We start from the raw sequence: 11,487 nt of genomic DNA, 5'->3' as shown, positions 1-11,487 counted from the left end.
TATGAGCATATTTCGACAGACATCATTAGGAGGTCTGATGTGCTGACCATTATAAACCGGTTTTGGTACCAAATTGGAGCACTTACATGTGGCCACTGACCACTTAAGAGAAGTAGCTGTTCTGTATGAGGCCTTTAAAGGTATATAGTCACCTGTAATCTAAATATGCCCATATATGGTCAAAGGGGCATTCCTTGGTATTCAAAATGCCCATGTGGGGGCGCTGTTTTTAAAAAGTGGCCACTCGCTTAAAATCTATGATTGGTTAGATTTTCTTTCCATGGTAACTGTGGCAAATTGGAACAGGTGACAGTATACCTTTAACATGTAAATGTTACAGAACTGCCACAAAGTGACCACTATGCAGAGGTGACGACTCTGTAAAGGTGACCACAAATTGACTGTATTACTGAGCAGAGGGGACTTTGTACTATGCCAGCACTGGTCAGGTTGATTTCGTTCACATATCATGGGAGAGACAATTTCAATGCGATGTCATGGAATATAGGAGGAATGCACAGGACATAATTTTCCTTGATGCATTATGGAATATGTGTCACAAATGATGAGTGACAACTTTATTACGGCTCAAGGAAGCTGGATGAGATATACTTAAAATGGAACATTCTGGGACTTATCCTTTACATGGAGCACTGTGGGTTGCATTTTCTCAAGAGGATGTGATGGGATTCATACCTGCAGACTATTTTCTGCTTCAATTTTGGATTTGATTCCCCTCTCTGAAGACAAAGTCTCTGCGATGTCTATCTCATCAAATGATGACAGAACACTGTGAAATACTCTGATACCAATTTTATTGATATATATGTTGTTCAATTTTACAAAAAAATGTGGGCACACAAGATGGTAGAGTAGATATAGCCAATAGCAGTCAAACAACTTTTTCATTGACAAAATACAACACTCTACTTACAGCTACCCAACAAAATTCCCTAACTGCTCTCAAATTCTTTTGTTAGATAGTCAAATTTTTTTAAGGGTTAAAATACAAATGAAACAAAAAATTCACCAAATTTTGCATTTTTCAAATTTTGTTAAAACATAAACAATTCTAAAATATTTTTGTCTCTAGCAATAAATCTTTCACTTTGTCAACATCTTAAATTGTAATTTCCCAAAATATAATTACAAAAAAACAGTAAACGCCAATCAAACGGATTGAATTGTTTTGACATGAAACTGATTAGCATAATACTGATTCTACAGTTCACGTACAATAGTTTGTCACAACAAAAGAAACCACGGACACGACAATACACTAGGAATACTTAGGTTAACTGCCGGTGCCCCTAATTGCCTTGATCCCTATGAAGTTATATGAAGAAACAAAATGCAGACGTTTGGTTGTATATTCACGAGATGAACCCTCTTGAGCATGTCAACATTACTTGAGTCAATCTCAGCTAGGTCACTCCATGTTTTTTATTATTATTAAATATCACTATCTAACATACAAAGAGTTGGGACAGAAATAACTGTCAAAATAAATCCACTGCAAACGTCAAAATATTTTGGTACATATGGAGTAAATAAAAGTCACTTGCTTACAAATTTTGCTGATGAAGCATTGACTCCAGCAGGTTTTTTCTCTGCTAAAAAATATAGAACTTCGAAAGAAGAGGAAAAAAATAGTTGATCAAATCAAGGTTAAACAAATTTTATTTTAAAAAATCATTCCATAGTAAAAAAGGCACTCAATTGGTGTACACACAATTCATAGAACCGGGAAATGTTAGTATGGGTGAAAGATTACAATTAACAGAAATCAACATCTAGAGACATGCAGCTTCCACATATAACAACTCTCTAGAAACATGCAAATGATATGCAAATTACAACTGACAACACCTGAAAACATTTACAAGGACTATAATTACTGGCAGCACTGGATTAAATTTCAATACTCTTGATTTTAAAAAAACTTATTGTTTTTCTTTTCACAAATTGCTAACTACTTCCCCAGAAAGTATTGTCACTTAATCATTACAGTAGTCTAACATGTTGCGAAGACATTTCAATTCTCCCACAGAAAGCAACATCGGAATATTCAAAAAGACAGGAGTACTAGTTCTCCGACAGGTTCACAGGTCACAACACGGAGTGAGGGGTCAAGGTTGAAAGGTCATTCTGTAGCTGCTAAGAAGGAAAGGGTAGCGTTCAAACAACCCTGATATTTTCGAAACACGGTAACTTCCTGTAACCTGTCAGATGCATATCACCAACTTCAGTAACAAACCATCATATAAATCCAAAAAGGTGAACTGTATTAGATGAAGTCTATTGCAAAAGTACCCCATTATTTAGACCAACTGTTGCTTCGTTTGGTTTTAGGAAAGCTCTTTAATATTCTGTTCAGCCTGGGGTACTCTATATATTGAAGCAAACCATAGACCCTAGTGAGCAAACTCACAAATACCAATGTATAATTCATATATTTCAGACTCTGTACTTGATTATGAGGCTAGAACCATCTTGAACAAAACATAAAAAGAAGTGTATGTTACATATCTAGATGATATTTTCACTAGTGAAAAAGAATCCAAAACATAACAGATTCAAATTTTTTTGCCTAAGTATATTGCTTGTTTGAATACTCTGGAAACCAAAATATTAGAAACTTGTAATATTTCTCTCTCCTAGTGTCTGTAAGGAGGCAATAACTATGAGAAGCAGAATGTTGTTGCTGTGTACTGTATCACTTACAGCAAGTGACTTCATGAGCAATAGAGCAGTAAGACACACGTGAGTAGAGCTAAAGACAGGATCAGAAATCTCAAAAGTCATCCATAACTTGTTGTCATTCCCAGACTCAGACAATTACTTGTATCACGACATACTTGTATCACGCAAGCCGGAGTCCTTTTTTAATCTTTTCACTCCACGATCATTAGAATTTGAGGCCTCAGCTCAAAAAACTAGTGGCCTTTACCATAGCAACTCTTAAACCAGTCCAGAGCTGTGCTGATAAAGATCCTTCCTCTGTGTAACTTTTCCCGGAATTACAGCTTCCTCTGGGTTAACTCTTCCGGCTATAACATTTTACTCCATCAGGACGTTTGACACTTTGTATTTTCACACCCTATAGTTGTGGTACACAATTATTACTTTTTTAAAACGTCACAAAAGAATTATGGAATATCTTCTTTGGCTTGCAGTCAAATGCCTTACACCGTCCATTTGAGGTAGCTTTTTAAAGTTTTAATAATTCATGTTTGGGCATAGGCATATTTTTTTATGAACTGAGACACTTACAGCTGACAATATCACTGTATACAGACTGCAGTCATATTGTCTTTATAATTAAACAACTAACACATTTTGCAGTTATTTCCTACTGGTGCATATCTCTCATTCCAGGTCTGCATCTAAGCTATTACCACTCCCCGCAGTAAAATGGAACAGTCCCATCTACGCATGTAAATTAGAAGATACCATTCCTGGCGCAGGCGTCCTTTGGCTGGGCTGTTCAATCCGACTGTGTTGCCGCCAATTCTGATGCATCGGCGCGACAAATGGGACAGGTACGGTTGGTTTTCAGCCACTTGTCCACACATTTGGTATGGAATTCATGACTGCACGGAAGTACACGGAGTAGCTGGCGTTGCTCAAAGTCACACATGCAGACCACACAACTGAGGAGAGATGATGAAGTACAACATGACAATCAGAGTATGTCTACAGAATGTTGCAATCATAGAGCTGTCTTTTAAATACAAGCTCCAAATGCATTGTTACAGGTTTTGAACAAGTCAGCTTCAAAATGTGACTGAATTCCTTTGAATGAAAGTAACAAGCATCTCAAGGTTGAGGCATTTCAACATATTTTGCCATTAACAAGTCATCGTTGATGACACAGTCCCCACTTGTTAATGGGTACTTTGATTACAGGTCCTCAGAGAGGATAGAGTCCTCTTCATCAGGTCTGTGATAAAAATACTTTTGAATAAATTTGCTTGATACATGTCTGAGCTGTAGTTCAGGACATGAAAGAAACGTAATAAAATGGCCACATGGCGGCCTTATTGGATCGTATCACAGAACAAATCTATGTGCATATGTATGACAGTCATCCAGCTCTATGGGTTTGCTCAGAATTAGATATATGCATAATTAATGAGGTACAGTATGAAGCATCATAAGGTCTCCCATCATACCATATATGAAGGGTGTACCACTTGTGGTTCCTGAGTTATGGACAAATATGTATATTTAAGGTCAAAGGTCATCGACGTCATGTGACATTTTGTCAAAAAAATTGTAGTGCTAAGCTATCCCTATATACCAAAAATCAGACCTCTAGCTCTATTTGCTTGCTCAAAATTAGATATGCACATAACTAATGAGGTACAATATGTGGCGTCATAAGGTGTCCCGTCATACCATATATGAAGGGTGTAGCACTTGTGGTTACTGAGTTATGGACAAATATGTATATTTGAGGTCAAAGGTCACCGAGGTCACATGACATTTTGTCAAAAAAATTGTATTGCTAAGTTATCCCTATATACCAAAAATCAGACCTCTAGCTCTATTGGCTCGCTCAAAATTAGACATGCGCATAATTGATGAGGTACAATATGTGGCGTCATAAGGTGTCCCGTCATACCATATATGAAGGGTGTACCACTTGTGGTTCCTGAGTTATGGACAAATATGTATATTTGAGGTCAAAGGTCACCGAGGTTACGTGACATTTTGTCAAAAACATTGTAGTGCTACATGAAAGTTATCCCTATATACCAAAAATCAGACCTCTAGCTCTATTTGCTTGCTCAAAATTAGATATGCACATAATTAATGAGGTACAATATGTGGCGTCATAAGGTGTCCCATCATACCAAATATGAAGGGTGTAGCACTTGTGGTTACTGAGTTATGCACAAATATGTATATTTGAGGTCAAAGGTCACCGAGGTCACGTGACATTTTGTCAAAAAAATTTTATTGCTAAGTTATCCATATATACAAAAAATCAGACCTCTTGCTCTATTGGCTCACTCAAAATTAGATATGCACATAATTAATGAGGTACAATATGTGGTGTCATAGGGTGTCCCATCATACCATATATGAAAGGTTTAGGACTTGTGGTTACTGAGTTATGGACAAATATGTATATTCGAGGTCAAAGGTCACCAAGGTCACATGACATTTTGTCAAAGTGTCTGAGATATCTGCGTGAACGGATGGACTCATGGATGGACTCATGGACGGACATGACCCAATCTAAAAGCCCCCTTGACTTTATCTTTGGGGACTAAAAACTGTGTAACTGCATCCTTTTTGCAATATGAATACGATGAGAAACTAAATTTGGCCTTATACATGGGAGTCTATGGACTGCCTTATACATGGGAGTCTATGGACTGCCTTATACATGGGAGTCTATGGACTTCCTTATACATGGGAGTCTATGGACTGCCTTATACATGGGAGTCTATGGACTGCCTTATACATGGAAGTCTATGGACTGCCTTATACATGGGAGTCTATGGAGGTGAAAACTAAAAAGTCCTCTAACACGGCCAAATTTGATCGCATTGTGAAACAAATCGATGTGCATCTGTATGAGGTAGGGTACTATCCTTGTACCAAGTTTGAACGAAATCGCTCCAGGCGTCTCTGAGATATCTGCGTGAACAGACGGACACACGGATGCACACACGCACGCACGGACGCACGCACGGACATGACCAAACCTATAAGTCCCCCCGGACGGTGTCCGTGGGGACTAATAAGGCTATTTCCATTTAACCCTTTAACCACTATGGTTTGGCCCAAACCCATTGTTATTGATGGCCCGTGTGGACCTGTTCACAGTGAATCAGGGGTGAGCAGGTTCAGTAGTCAGAAAATATAACAGATGTGCAATTTTTTATCCAAACACCGAATTTTCTGAAACCCATAATCAATATTTAAATTTCAGAATCGTTCCCATTTTGGGTGATTTTGAAGCAAAAATGGCCCTGCAATAGCACCAGTATGGTATCATAGGAAGAAATTGTGAAACACTAAGTCTGTCTCTACAGACTCTCTCTCTCTCTCTCTCTCTCTCTCTCTCTCTCTCTCTCTCTCTCTCTCACACAAACACACACACACACACACACACATATATGATATACATATGATATATATATATGATAGCTAGATAGATGGCTGTATAGATCAATAAATAGTTATAGAAAGGGCAAATGAAGAACTTACCAAGTTTGGTCACTAAGTGATTGATGAGTGTCTGGATTGTATCGATATGATGGTAACTGTTCTATATCAGCTTTTGTAAGCCCTCTTGGCTTGGCTTCACCAAGTCTCTCGGCTAGATTCAACAATGCCTGCCAGAGGAAAAACAACACGCCATACTTTGAGTTGTCAGTGTTTACGTTACACTGGCTACAATGAATCCTTATCATAAAAATTTTCAAAATGATCAGAACATTACTTTTTTAAACAATGTTCCCTGTAACTGACCTCTTCTATGTTCTCTTTGACAAAAATTTTACATGGTACAAGCTAAGTAAAGGAATTTTTGACGAATTCCTAAATTGACTTAAAAATCAACAAGTCTTGAAAGTTACAGAGCATGGCTGTGTTTTAGAATGAGTATGACTGCCTGAATGCCGACAGGTTACTGTATTATAACATTTATTTTCAGCTGCCAAAAATTAACTACTTGTTACATAGTATTGCATGTACATTTCATTGTTACAATACAGGAGGTCGCAAGAATTTTGAATCATAATGAATGTAATATAAAGATGTCACTATAATACAACGTGATGTGCTAATGTGTACTTCACTTCATTATGCAATGACACAATTAATCTCACCTCGTAATTTTCTGTTTCACTTCCATCTTCACTGTCAATTTCCATACCATACGGATGAACAACTGGCGGGTTTGACAGCATGGCACTGGAAAAGCAAACATACATCACAGAGTCAATCATAACCTTTGGAGATAGATTTCATTTCAAAACCTGACCTCATCATTTCAGGCAGTGTTTACTATACGGTACTGAATCTGTAAAATACATGTCTTTCCTGAACTGGTAATTGTTGCGTAACTTATGTCAACGCCCATGGCCTAAGGTCTTTTCCAAAATTCATCAGAAACAAGAAACAGCTTTTCTCATTCTTAACTTAAGCTAAAAACTAAAATTTTGACAAGAAGTAAGCATGCTGGTTAAAATATTTCCCATTTACTGGTCATCAGGACCAGAAAATAGAAATGTGATTGATTCAGTGGCCTGTTTCCTAGTTCTCGGTACATTAGACATAACTGATGACAACAAAAGCTGTGAGTTTGATGAACTAACACTTTTTGGAAACACATTTTGATGAAATATAAACAGAAAGTTAGACTTACAGATAGTGTAAGAGAAGACCTGGATAGGAGGGGGGTGTTGGTGTTGGGTGCTGCGGCGGAGGAGGGGGTTGAGTTCTCCATCTTCTGTTTGACATCCGTCTATGTGGATATGCAAGGCGACTAAATCTTGGATAGGAATGTTGTTGGAAATTATGCTGTGGATAAACACACAAAATGATAGTTAGCAAGGTAAGTCATCATCTGTTGGAAATCTAGAGATAAAATTATTGGAAAGTGATTTCTTTTCTGTGATATGATCATCTGGTTACCCTACATGATTTATATCAATCAAACTGAGAGTTTCTGTCAAATACCTATAAAAGCAATCTTTGCATGTAAATCTCACAACTTCATGAATAATTCAGGCTAAAAGCGGTTGACTGCAGCTCTACACGAGGTCAAATTAAGGTCATGTCTGTGAGGATTTCATAGACTGTCTGTCATTGTGATAGTACAGTTCAGCATGTTGATCAGTGTATGACTGTGGTCTGTCTTCAGTTATCGTTTCAGACGGCAATTCCTATCATGGTGATCACAATATCATCATTTCAACATGCTGAGCGAACGGAAACTACAGTAGTCGTGGCAAAAGCAAACAACAATCAGAGACGTCTATTTCATTAACCACCGACTGGTACAGAGTTAAATTCTTTTTCTCCACATTTCGTAGTGTTGAGGTCCAATTTTGCCATAGAAAATAACAGAATTGGGCCACACCATTACAGTGAGAGGGATAAGATGTATTTACACACAACCTGAAATAATTCTTACCATATAAGGGAAATCGGTCGGCGCTGGTCTGACCTGGGGTTCTTGCAACATGTGGTGTAGGGGTGGTGAGGGCGTTAGAGGAGGGGTGTGGTGATGTGAGATTGGTGAAGGCACATGGAATCCTGGCCCTGGGTGTGGATGATGGGGAGGCGGTGGCGGTAGTGGCATCGCCCTCTCTGTTATGATTTCAACTTCATTGTCACCTGGGTGCATTGGCTGAAAGATAAAACACGTACGTATACACAGAAAATGCATAAGTATAAATTATGGAAATAAAATTGTGTACATTCAATTGATTTGAACAACATCAAGGAAATATTTTCATAAAAACGTTTCAGTTTAACCCTTATCCTGCCTAGTTCACATGTCACCATCAAGTCAAGTTGGTTAAAACCAGTGAAGCATAACAGGTTGTTGCACTTTAACAAAGATTTGAACATTTGAAGGCCCCTGAAAACATAGATACTGTAAAATCTGATTTTTATGCATAAACATGCATTAACATACCATGCCGAATAACTGAAAACATAAAGGTTTTAGCATAATATTGCTTTTACTGACTTGGCAGATGGCAAAGTGATAGCCCTGGCAGGCAAAGGGTTAATGAAATGACTAATAAACATTTTAAAAACTGTAACTGTGTGAGCTGAGTGAAATATTGCATGCTTAAATTAAAACTAGTAAGCAGAAAGCTTTCACCAACATTGTACTTGTAATTGATCATCTGCCCGCAGCATCTTTTGTGCGGATGATGATATTTTTTTACCAAATGACTGCAAACATTGTGTTAATGAACTGTCTACATAAAAGATATGAAATCTATTTGTGAGGGCTTATTCAGCGCTTAACAATGAACTGTGGACTATCAATGACTAAACCAATTAAGCATGACTGTTTGGACTTCTTATTTGTTGTAACTTGGTGTGCTGCCTAGCAACCGCTTCAAATGTATCTAGGTTGATGAGCAGTGCTTATGAGATGACGATGATACCCACTGGACTCTAATACGTAACAGAGTCAATATAAATTTTAATTTTGAAGGTATACTTTCTGACAAACTGGACTGATATTTGTTACCTAGGTTTCATTTTAGTTAGCATTCTGTTTTTTGTACAAAATTTACGTCTGCCTCATAAAATCATAATTGTATACATCATAAATATACACATGAAATGCCTAATTAGGCCACTATGAATCATAGAATTACAAGGTTCCATATGAAATGCATACTTTGCGCTAAATTTGACTACACCGGGAACAGTGAGCCAACAAGGAAGAAGTCGTCACATGCAATTTATCAAGGGTGTCCATGTTATTATTACTGTTACAACCCAATGCTGACCTCCTGGATAAGCCTAACCCAGTCCTGATAAAGAAATAGACACCCTAAGTTAATGACATTTGACAGTGGCTTCCTCCCGGGTCCACTGTTCACACAGTTAAATTAGGTATGTGTACTCACCGATCTGTGCTGTTGTGGAGGTAAATAGTGCGGGATTGATTGTACTTGATGCGGAGGATGATGAAGATGATGATGATGATGATGAGGATGAGTGTGAGGATGCGGGTGATGATGAGGGTGATGATGTTGGGGCACCGGGGGACCGGCATAGAATGCATTTTGCGGAATCATGGCTGGCCCCATTGCTCCATGGTGTGTAACCGGAATAGTCTGCGTCACAGAGCATGCTGGAATATGCGTCACGTTGCACACCGGAATATGTCCTGCCTGGCACATGGTCATAGGCATGGCCCCCGGATGCGGAGGGGGCGGGAGGGAATTGCATGATGGGAGGCCAGGGTGATGCTGGGGCGGGTGGTGCTGGAATTGTACATTGCATGCTGGAATAGGCTGTGTTGAACACATTTGAAGTGACTGATGAGGTAGGGAAAATGATATGGAAACTGGAACAGAAGACATCTGTAATAAATAAACAAAAAAATATATTAGGAAAGTCATCAAAAGTAATTAGTACTAAGAGCGAGTGCTTTATCGATAAATTGATATCAAATATCTTAAAATGGACTAATCTTTGGTCAATATCTAGAAATTATTCAGCAACATGTCATATAACATCAATAGCTACAAGACATATACTTCTGCTCAAGATTACAGTCACACATGCCATGCTATGTATAATGTTATTATTCTGAATACCAATAATTTGCAGTTTTTGTTACAGTTCCATAGAAAATTGAAATTCCCATCTCAAAACAAAGCCAAGATAACACGGCCCTTTCATACATCGTTGAAAGAAAAGAAAGAAAAAACTATGAATGAAGATTCAAAATACCTACCTGATCTACTTCAAATACAATTGGTGGCTGCTGAGGTTGCTGTAGAGGGGGTGGAGGCACTGGTTGTGACAGCCTTGGGGGTATGTTTGGAGGATGGAATGCTCTTCTGTCGTTGTTATTAAGTGGTGATTGGTTACTTTGTAATCTTGTTTGTCTATCTATAAACCTTTGACTCTGTCTTCTTATAATTGGACTGAAAAATTGAAATTAAAGGGAGTTTCTTTATGATAATATTTGACATAAATCACTTCCTTATATGCATAATCACTTACAATTAGAACGATGTGTGCATACACAAAATCTGCTCCAGTTTACGTTCCTCGGTAGCTATGGTGCATGCGATGAAATTAAATTCAATAGGCTTGGGGAAATTGTAAATTTTGCAAGACACTCAAGTAAGACAGCAAAGTAGATCCACTGGAAATATGTTCCAAACAGAAAATCCCTACTGACTCTTCTTTTATTTTTTCGCCACTTTGTTGAACAGAAGTAGACATATCAACTCTACTTAAAATCATCTGCTCCCAGAACATATTGATGAGGGGTAAACATGTCCCATTTTTTCAAATCTACCATATATCATTTCTCACCTTCTTCTACCTGTCGACCTTCGACCTGGAGTATTGCATCTATCCCCTGAGATGAGCATGGAGTTACCATGCCGACCCGAACTACTGAGTCGACGTGGTGGAGGTTGATTACTGTGATTGGATGACTGCCAAGGCCTGACAGGTGGCGGACTTGGAGACTGTGTCAGGTCGATTATACTGTGAGAAATGCGACGTCTCTTCCTGCTCGGACTTTCACTCTGAAACAAACGTGGAGAAAGAAAAGGCAGGCCGGTTAGAAAATGGTTTAAATACAATGCTATCAAACCCTTCAAGTATCATTGTACAATGTTTCTGTTATTTTTTGACTGGGTTTGAACACAATGAGGGGCAATGGGGTTAAGGGGGATCCTTTCATACACAAGAGAAGTATGAAGTTCAAATTAGGCAGGCCTAGCATAGTTCTCACCCCTCTGAACGGTA

General features: G+C 38.3%; 1 protein-coding gene and 1 non-coding gene across 7 annotated transcripts in view; both read right to left on the bottom strand.

Moving 5' to 3' along the window:
• Positions 1–798: 798 nt before the first annotated feature.
• The window catches only part of LOC139120530 (E3 ubiquitin-protein ligase RNF38-like), a 50,223-nt gene continuing 39,534 nt past the window's right edge, over positions 799–11,487 (bottom strand). For all 6 annotated transcript variants that reach the window (XM_070684997.1, XM_070684995.1, XM_070684996.1 and 3 more), the window contains 8 exons: positions 11,047–11,264; positions 10,457–10,649; positions 9,621–10,079; positions 8,159–8,374; positions 7,388–7,542; positions 6,849–6,933; positions 6,226–6,353; positions 799–3,653 (listed from right to left, as the gene is read on the bottom strand). In XM_070684997.1, the coding sequence (XP_070541098.1) occupies positions 3,488–3,653; positions 6,226–6,353; positions 6,849–6,933; positions 7,388–7,542; positions 8,159–8,374; positions 9,621–10,079; positions 10,457–10,649; positions 11,047–11,264 (1,620 nt within the window). In that variant the 3' untranslated portion in view covers positions 799–3,487. The remainder of the gene's footprint in view (positions 3,654–6,225; positions 6,354–6,848; positions 6,934–7,387; positions 7,543–8,158; positions 8,375–9,620; positions 10,080–10,456; positions 10,650–11,046; positions 11,265–11,487) is intronic.
• Positions 7,856–7,938, bottom strand: LOC139120893 (small nucleolar RNA SNORD49). Its single transcript, XR_011549171.1, has one exon. It is a non-coding gene; the product is annotated as a small nucleolar RNA SNORD49 (small nucleolar RNA).

This window comes from Ptychodera flava, chromosome 20, assembly GCF_041260155.1.
Source record: "Ptychodera flava strain L36383 chromosome 20, AS_Pfla_20210202, whole genome shotgun sequence".
Lineage (NCBI taxonomy): Eukaryota > Metazoa > Hemichordata > Enteropneusta > Ptychoderidae > Ptychodera > Ptychodera flava.
The sequence above is the reverse complement of the archived record's forward strand: the minus strand, read 5'-3'. Positions and strand labels throughout refer to the sequence as shown.